Here is a 9,936-nt window from a genome sequence, read left to right on the forward strand (position 1 = left end):
ACCAAGGAAATTAGACAATTTGGATTGCAATGCAAAGGTAACAAAGATAGATAGAAAGGCAATTGCAACAGAAAGAGAGAGAGAGAAAAAATAAGTGCTGCCAAAGAGAAGGAAAGAGAGGGGAACATTCAATAGAAAGAGAAGTAAAGAGTGGTAAGTGAAAGAGAGAGAATAGCTCTGGCAGGAAAAAAAAACAATAAAGAAAGAGAATAAGAACTTCAGGAACTGGAAGTAAAATTATAATTTATAGTACAAAAGAATAAGATTGAAACAGTAGTGGTTGAAATGGCAGATGGTTTTGAGTTAGTTCATGAATCAACATTTGGGTTTCAACATCAATTTCTATCTGCATCAGATAGAAACTGGGGAAAAGAGAAATCCTCAGATAGCAAAAGTAAATTTTAACCTGAGGCAAATTATCCTTACTACCTCATCGGGATACGATACACTTATTCCTGGATATGATAAGGATCAGATTAGAAATGGCAAGTAGATTAAGTTTTTTTTATTTTGGCATTAGGGTGAGTGTAAAGCTGTTCCTTCCTATTATGATTCAATTGATCCACTAGGGAGCCGTTATCAAAACAATAGTTTTTTAAAGTAATAGTTTACAAAGTAATAAATTAATTGGCATAATTTTTTTAACCAATTAAAATGCTTAAACATGACGAAATACTTCTTACTCTATCAATCTCTGTTGCTCACATTTAGCAGCATCCCATAGACATAAATCCCTTCTTCAGAATCAGTTAACATGAAAAAAAATGCTCAGCTGAATGCTAGATTTTCACCCCTCTTACAGCCCTGGAATGAACTCCAGAAGGCTTTCACACAGCAGATTCTCAGTAAAAGGCTTAACCTCAAACAACTGTATGTCAGAAATATAAACCAAGTCTCTGTCCAATCCCAGTCTCCAGAAATTTGAGATTCAGGTCTACTTCTTTTGGCCACTGCCAGAAAGCAGCTGAGTTGATTTCTCTGTGTAAGCTTTGATCCACCAGTCAGATGATTTGTTCTCCGTCAATCATCTAATTAAACCCTACTCTGTAAATCCCTAGGGGAACACTAAGAACAACAGATTGTTAGCCCAGATTGAATTAGGAGCTATCATGCTGCTACAGTATGTGAATAGGATGCAGACAGAACAGCAATGATAATTAAAAGCAGAACTGCTAAGACAGATTCTGTCCAAGAAACATGACAAATAGATTTCTTAAAGGCACAGTATCATCACAGATTTGTGTTGTATGTAGAAAAGTACGGAACTTAATATTGAATATACTAAACGACTGAGCCTCCACAGCTCTCTACAGCACCCACCGGAGGGGCAGCACATCTGGAAGGGTCTGAAGCAATGGTTGATTAAGTGCAACTTGGTCAACGTTGTGGCTGTACAGTAGTTTGAGAATATATGTCTGGAAAACATGCAATATCATTGGAATCACAGTATTGATGAAGAGCAGTTCTGTCAGCTGACAGTATGGAAACATTGCTTCACCATCAGGAGGGCAGCACTGAGGATGGGCTTCACTCATGTGGGCAGAACAGAAGATGTGCTGTACTGCCGGATGTCCATGAATGAGGCTGAGCCACTATTCTTTGCTCGGTTTTGAGGTGCACTGTGCTTCCCCCTAGCGAAGGTAACGAGTACTGCAGTTAAAACAGGCGATATATCAAATGCGCTTCATTAGATTTAAAGCTATGTTGGATGCACAAAGTCACAGCCGGGCTAAATTAATGAAATTAATTCTATATTTGTTTTGTCATATTGAGATTGAAACACATAATTCTGGACTTTATTAAATTATTGTCATTTTTTTCCCAGTTATCCAATAGGACCTGAAATCTTTCAAAGGTAACATCCAACTTGCAGAAAAAAAGGCAATAAACAACGTGGAAAGCATACACTTATTGACACTACCCAAATAAAGGGAACACCAACTGTTGTCCAGGTTTTTGGGAAGGAAGAATTGAATCACAGTCGTAGGGAAATGAATCATTAAATAAATCAGAAATTCGAAGGCGAGAGGGACTGTGACTGCGAGAGGAAGTCGAACCTAATATAAAGACTCCTTAGAGAGAAGCACCAGGCTTCAGGACGAGGTTGGAGCTTTGACTGGTTGAATTCTGACGAAAAAGTAGTTCCTGTCTTAACCAGAAACATCAGATTTCACGTCATTATTCTCTTCAATTTCCGGGTTCAGTATATTCAACTTGCTGATGAAACTTTAAAGCCAAGTGCATCCTTATTAGTATACCTGACCATACATTATATCTGGAAATCAGGATATTTAAAATAACAGTGGCAGAATAATAAAAATGTTGAGGCAATCTATTGGCTGCACACTGAAAGTGCATTATATCATGAGCGGGCTCTCTCTGACTTTTCTTTTTGTATATTTTTGTTGGACAACAAACATATTCGTTCAGTTTTGGACACCAGTTAAAGTAAAATCGGGTCGTGATGTGCAATGTAAACATTTGGACCAGGAAACAAGCAACTCGAGTTGTTGGAAAATAATTAGTGGCGACCCAGAAGCCATTGGAGAAGCTCGTTTAAAGGCCATTACAATCGAAGCCAAGCATAAAGTCCTCACTGAAACTGATTATTTAACAATGACCCGAGACTGCAACCATTTCATTAAAAACCGCAAATATATCACTTTTCCCTTAAGTGCTGAGGAAAGAGATTTCCCGCTGGCCTATTCAATAGTGATTCATTCGAACGTAGAGATGTTTGAGAGACTCCTAAGAAGCATTTATGCTCCGCAGAATATTTACTGTTTCCACGTGGATATGAAGTCTCCAAAGCCATTTCGCTCAGCGGTCCAGGCCATTGCATCCTGTTTCAGCAATGTCTTCGTTGCAAGAAAATCCGAGTCGGTGGTATATGCCTCATGGTCCCGAGTTCAGGCTGATCTGAATTGTATGGAAGAGCTGCTGCAGAGCACTGTCCCCTGGAAATATTTCATTAATCTTTGCGGACAGGACTTTCCAACAAAAACCAATCGGGAAATTGTCAACACTCTCATAGCCAAGAATGGCTCAAATATTTTGGACTCGGTAGCTCCACCTACATACAAACAGGTAAATGGGTCACTTCATGCATCTATCAATTTTCCTTCGTTCATTTGTTCCTTCGTTCCTTCCTTCCTTCATTCCATCCATCAGCCCACCCGCCCATCTGTCATCCATCCATCCACCCATTCATTCACCCCTCCCTCCGTCTCTCCCTCCCTCCTTCCATCCCTCCCTCCTTCCCTTCCTGCCTCCCTCCCCTCTCTCCTTCCTTCCTTCATTCCTTCCTTCATTCCATCCATCAGCCCACCCGTCTACCCACCATCCATCCACCAATGCCTCCCTCATTACCTCCCACCCTTCCTCCCTCTCTCCTTCCCTCCCTCTCTGCCTTCCTCCCTTCCATTCTTCTTTCCTTCCTTCTTTCCTCCCTCCCTTTCTCCCTCCGTCTTCTCTCCCTCCCTCCCTTCCTTCCATCCCTCCCCATGTCCCCATCCCTCCTTCAACAGAGTGTCTGTTGTAGGTTTATTCGATATGTCATCAAACTGCTAATACCATTGTCAAACGTGGTTTATCTTTTGTTCAATTTTTCTAATCGTAAAACGATTTCCCAGGTACATTTTTTAGACTCCGTTTGGAGTAAGTTTCAGCATTCTCCCCACAGCCGATGTAAAATTAATCTGTTTGCAGTTCAGTGTCTTCTTTCCGTGTCAGGTTCAGCACGTGTTTTTTTGAAACCGTCTCCTTCATGTGGTCTTGCTGTACTTTCACTGCTTTGGCATCACTTAAACGTGGAGTGCGAGACCACTGTACTACTCATGCATAGAAATGTACATAGAAAATAGAAGTAGAAGTAGGCCATTTGGCCCTTCGAGCCTGCTCTGCCATTCATTCTGATCATGACGGGGGGATTCCGGTGCTGGATTGGGGTGGATAAGGTGAAAGGTGGTGTCCCTCGACGCCAGGTTATAGCCCAGCAAGTTTATTTGAAATCAGGAGAACAGCTCCTCCATCAGGTGAAGTGCAGGAATTTGATGTCTTTGTCGGGTGCATGATCCTCCTGGAGAACCTTTCCACTAGTGTGGACCGTGGCCTTGATGAAGAGATGTCGATGTTGGATTGGGGTGGACAAGATGAAAGATCACACACACCAGGTTGTAATGAATCAGGTTTATTTGAAATCACGAACTTTCGGAGCACTGCCCCTCGCCTTCAGCAACTCATGCATGACGACATAATTGTCTCACTGCTTATCTACGTCTCTCAATTTACACCTATTGAAATAACAATCTGCCTTCCTATTTTTGCTGCTGAAGTGGATAATCTCACATTCATTCACATCATATTATATATGCCATGCACACGCTCACTCGGCCTGTTCGATTCACACCAAAGGATCATTGCTTAGTCCTCACATCTCACCTGCTCTGCCAACATTACGTCAACTGAAAATTTGGAGTTAATACATATCGTTCCCTGGTCCAAATGCTTAACATATACTTAATTGGTTTCATCTAATACGAACAAAAGAACATGAAAGTTGCTCTTCCTGGGCAACCCAAGAGCTCATAATTCTATCTATTACATTATTTACGAACACTGGCATTCGAAATGTGACGGATAATAGAACATAGAACATTACAGCGCAGAACAGGCCCTTCGGCCCACGATGTTGCGCCGACCAATTAAAAAGCAATGACCCTCTAACCTAAACCAATCCCTTTCCATCCATAAACCTATCCACTGATCTCTTAAACGCCCCCAAACTAGGAGCATCTACAACTGCAGCAGGCAGGGCATTCCAATCCCTCACCACCCTCTGGGTAAAGAACCTACCTCTGACATCCGTCCTATATCTACCACCCCTTAATTTAAAGCTATGCCCCCTCGTGCTAGCTTTCTCCATCCGAGGAAAAAGGCTATCACTGTCCACCCTATCTAAACCTCTAATCATCTTATATGTTTCAATAAGGTCCCCTCGCAGCCGCCTTCTTTCTAACGAAAACAACCCCAAATCCCTCGGTCTCTCCTCATAGGACCTTCCCTCCATACCAGGCAACATCCTGGTAAATCTCCTCTGCACCATCTCCAATGCCTCCACATCCTTCCTATAATGTGGGGACCAGAACTGCACACAATACTCCAAGTGCGGACGCACCAGAGTTTTGCACAGTCGCAACATGACGTTGCGGCTCCTAAATTCAATCCCCCTACCAATAAACGCCAAGACACTGTATGCCTTCCTAACTACCTTATCTACTTGATTCCCAACTTTCAGGGATCTATGTACACATACACCTAGATCCCTCTGTTCATCAACACTATTCAGAGTCCTACCGTTAGCCCTATACTCTACACAACTGTTATTCCTGCCAAAGTGAATTACCTCACACTTTTCCTCATTAAACGCCATCTGCCACCTCTCGGTCCAGCTCTGCAACTTGTCCAAGTCTCTCTGTAAACTATGACACCCCTCTTCACTATCTACCAATCCTCCGACTTTGGTGTCATTAGCAAATTTACTGATCCACCCAACTATATCCTCATCCAGATCATTTATAAAAATTACAAAAAGCAGTGGCCCCAAAACAGATCCCTGAGGCACACCACTTGTAACCGAACTCCATGACGAATACTTTCCATCAACCACCACCCTCTGTCTCCTATCTGCTAGCCAATTCCTGATCCAATTAACTAAATCACCCCCAATCACATACATTTTCTGCATTTTCTGCAGAAGCCTTCCATGGTGAACCTTATCAAACACCTTACTAAAGTCCATATATACCACGTCAACTGCCTTACCCCCATCCACCTCTTTGGTCACTTTCTCAAAAAACTCAATAAGGTTAGTCAGGCACGACCTACCTTTACAAAACCGTGCTGACTATCTCCAATCAATTCATTACTCTCTAAATAACTATAAATCCTATCCCTAATAATTTTTTCTAAAACTTTGCCCACAACAGAAGTAAGACTCACCGGTGTATAATTCCCGGGGAAGTCTCTGTTCCCCTTCTTAAACAATGGGACAACATTCGCTATCCTCCAATCCTCTGGCACTATACCTGTGACCAACGACGACCTGAAGATCAGAGCCAGAGACTCTGCAATCGCCTCTCTTGCCTCCCAGAGAATCCTAGGGTAAATCCCGTCCGGCCCAGGGGACTTATCTATTTTCAAACCCTCAAGAATATCTAGCACATCCTCCTTATCAACTGCAATACTATCCAGTTTACAACCCTGTAACCCAGTGTTCTTCACAGCTACATTTATGTCTCCCTGCGTGAATACCGAAGAGAAATATTAGTTCAATGCCTCTCCAATCTCTTCCGGTTCCACACATAACTTCCCACTGCTGTCTCTAACTGGCCCTAATCTTGCCCTAACCAATCTTCTGTTCTTAACATATCTATACAACGCCTTAGGATTCTCCTTAATCCTATCAGCCAAAGTCTTCTCGTGTCCTCTTTTAGCTCTTCTTAACTCACTCTTTAACTCCCTCCTAGCCAATCTAAAGCTTTCCAGTGCGCTACCTGAGCCCTCAAGTCTCATCCTGACATAAGCCTCCTTTTTCCTTTTAACCAGCGAAACAACTTTTTTAGTGCACCACGGTTCCCTTGCTCGACCATTTCCTCCTTGCCTGACAGGGACATACATATCAAGGACTCGCAGTAGCTGCTCCTTGAAAAAACTCCTCATTTCGGACGTTCCCAGCCCCTGTAGTCTCCTAGTCCAACCTATGCTTCCTAATTCTCTCCTAATAGCCTCATAATTACCCTTCCCCCAGCTAAAACTACTGCCTCGAGCTTCACGCCTATCGCTTTCCATCACTAAGGTGAACGTAACCGAATTGTGGTCACTATCACCAAAATGCACACCAACCTCCAAGTCTAACACCTGGTCTGGCTCATTTCCCAGCACCAAATCCAATATAGCCTCACCTCTAGTTGGTCTATCTACATACTGAGTCAAGAAACCTTCCTGCACGCTTTGTGCAAAAACTGACCCCTCTAATGAGCTAGAGCTATAGCTATTCCAATCAATATTAGTAAAGTTAAAGTCCCCCATAACAATTACCCTATTACTTTCATTCCTATCCAGGATTGTCTCCGCAATCCTTTCCTCAACCTCTCTAGAACTTTTAGGAGGTCTGTAAAAGACTCCCAACAGGGTGACCTCTCCTCTCCTATTTCTAATCTCAGCCCATACTACCTCAACAGACAAGTCCTCATCGAACTTCTTCTCTGACACTGTGCTACAATCCTTGACTAATAATGCTACCCCTCCCCCCCTTCTACCTCCTTCTCTACTCCGACTGAAGCATTTGGAACCCCGGAACCTGCAACAACCATTCCTGCCCCTGCTCTATCCATGTCTCTGAAATGGCCACAATGGTTTATTTTATTTTATGGTTATAAATGGTTTAATGGATAATGGTTTATTTTATTTTATTCTAGTTATGAGAATCAACTCTGGGCTCAGTGGTGTCACTTTTTGCATGATTGTTCTTCATTACTAACAGTAACGTGTGCCACAACCGCGTGGCATACACTATGATTCCACTTTTCAACATTTCCTTAGCAAAATGGCACATTTCATAGGAACAAATAAAGTCTATCGAATGGAAACTCGCTTATATTTATTGTTGCTAGTACTGATGTGGTCAGAAAATAAAGATTCAACTGGAAAATGAGGGGGAAAAATGTTAATTATTTATGTTTACTTTCAGAGACGATGGGAATTTCATTATAACGTCGATCAGAGTGTCGAAAGAACAAATATAAAGAAGAGTCCTCCACCCATACGCGGTCCTGTGTATGCCGGGGGTGCATACATTATTGTCACTAGAAAATTCGTGAGTGCTCTATTTGGAAACCCTGAAATCCAGGCGTTTTTCAAGTGGTCCGAGGATACCTACAGTCCCGACGAACACGTCTGGGCAACCCTGCAGAGAATGCCCGAGATACCCGGCTATATGCCATACATTCCAGGGAACTACCAGTCTGACCCAGTCGCTACCAGAGCAGTGAAATGGTCTTTTATCGCTGGTGATGTAGCGAAAGGAGCCCCATACGCGCCTTGCACTGGGAAGAACCGCCACCTAGTCTGTGTTTATGGGTCAGGAGACTTAAACTGGGTTGTCCATCAGGACCGCATGTTCGCCAATAAGTTTGACCCTCAAGTAGACAATACAGCGGTGCAATGTATGGAGGAATACGTCCGATTCAAAGCGATTAATGAAACAGAAAGTTGCCAATTCAGTGACATAAATGAATACGTAATATATCAAGATTAGAACACGGAATATATCAAATTAATTAAGGCAATCTGCTGAATAATAATGCAGCCTCTAGTGACCTGTGACACAAAGTGTAAAAATGAAAAAAGAAGCTCTAATATAAGCTTCACAGAGATCAAAATGCAAGCACTCTCTTCCTGACAACACGAAGGGTGTGTCAACATCACATGGACTGCAGCTATTCAAGAAGACAGCTCACCACCCACTTCTCAATAGCGATTAGGGATCCGTGATAAGCATTGGCTGAATCCGAATGCCCCAAACCTAGAAAGAGTTGTTTTAAAGCTAGAGCATTCTCAATAGTTGGGCTGTTGACTTGGAGACGACGTTAATTCAAATCATGGCGTGCCCATGAATTGAATTCTTCAATTCAACTCTTTCATCCTCAACTCAACTACTGAAAATTGCACATCAAACCAATTCAAAATCTGCTTTAGCGTATAAATTGTGAAGGCATTTCCGTCCAGATGCTTGGAATGAAATACAGTTCAGCTTGCGATACCAATTTCTATACAAGGCTAAAGTAAAAGGTTTGAAACAATCACTTTAACCGGCATTTTCAATTTTAATATAATCACAAACACGTAACATAGAAGATAGAACATTACAGCGCGGAACAGGCCCTTCGGCCCACAATGTTGCGCCGACCAGTCTTATTTTTAAAAAAAAACATTGACCCACTAATCTAAACCAATCCCTTTTCGTCCATAAACCTATCCACCAATCTCTTAAACGCCCCCAAACTAGGCGCATTTACAACTGCAGCAGGCAGGGCATTCCAGTCCCTCACCACCCTCTGGGTAAAGAATTTGCCCCTGACATCCGTCCTATAACTACCCCGATCATTCTGTTTTATGTTTCATGTTGTGTTTAAATTTTAAGGTAATTTGAAATAGTGCCTCCTGCGCTCGTTATTGTTCCTTTTTTTTATATTGGACTTTCCAATTATAAATCTGCAAACACAGCTTGGTGTGAACATTAACTATAATTATGATCCATAATTATAACGGTGTCTTCGGGGCTTTCCTCCGGGTGCTCTGGTTTTCTCCCACAGTCCTAAAGATGTGCTGATTCGGTGTTTCAGCCTGCTAACTTGTCCCTCAGTGCAGCCGAATAGGCACGGGAGTGTGGCGACTAGGGAATGTTCACAGTAACTGCATTGCAGTATTAATGTAAGCCTATTTGTGACACTGATGAATAAACAAAAATAAATTAATGAATAATCACTCATATTGCGTTTTTATATTTTTCAAACCGGCATGTCACGGTTCATGTATCTCTTTATCTTTTTCCTCCCCCGGAGTCAACTTTCAAACAATTACTGATGGCTTCCCTCTGCAGGACAAACATACAATTACAATCTGTATGCACTGAAAGATTTGAATTTCATAATCATCGGACATGTTACGCTTGCAATTATGATCAATCGAATTGTTTGTGAATTGTATTGCATGGAATTAAATAAAGAATTAACAGATGAATATCGCACTTCCAGTTTGAAAGTGAGGGCAAAAATATCTGTTGCGAATCAATTGAGCAGAGCAAGTGTTTCACCTGGGTTTTTGGCATACGGAGTCAGTCGATAATCGATTAGTTTTACTATGCAGAAGCAAGAT

The 9,936-nt window shown here is 42.1% G+C and overlaps 1 protein-coding gene across 1 annotated transcript; it reads left to right on the top strand.

Moving 5' to 3' along the window:
* The first annotated feature begins 2,319 nt into the window (after positions 1-2,319).
* On the top strand, positions 2,320-8,317 carry LOC145351392 (beta-1,3-galactosyl-O-glycosyl-glycoprotein beta-1,6-N-acetylglucosaminyltransferase 3-like). Its single transcript, XM_080201001.1, has 2 exons — positions 2,320-3,087; positions 7,751-8,317. The coding sequence occupies exons 1-2, from the start codon at positions 2,320-2,322 to the stop codon at positions 8,315-8,317; spliced, it is 1,335 nt and encodes a 444-aa protein (XP_080057127.1).
* The last annotated feature ends 1,619 nt before the right edge of the window (positions 8,318-9,936 follow it).

The sequence above is a fragment of the Carcharhinus amblyrhynchos genome, chromosome 13, assembly GCF_965287045.1.
Source record: "Carcharhinus amblyrhynchos chromosome 13, sCarAmb.v2.hapA, whole genome shotgun sequence".
Lineage (NCBI taxonomy): Eukaryota > Metazoa > Chordata > Chondrichthyes > Carcharhiniformes > Carcharhinidae > Carcharhinus > Carcharhinus amblyrhynchos.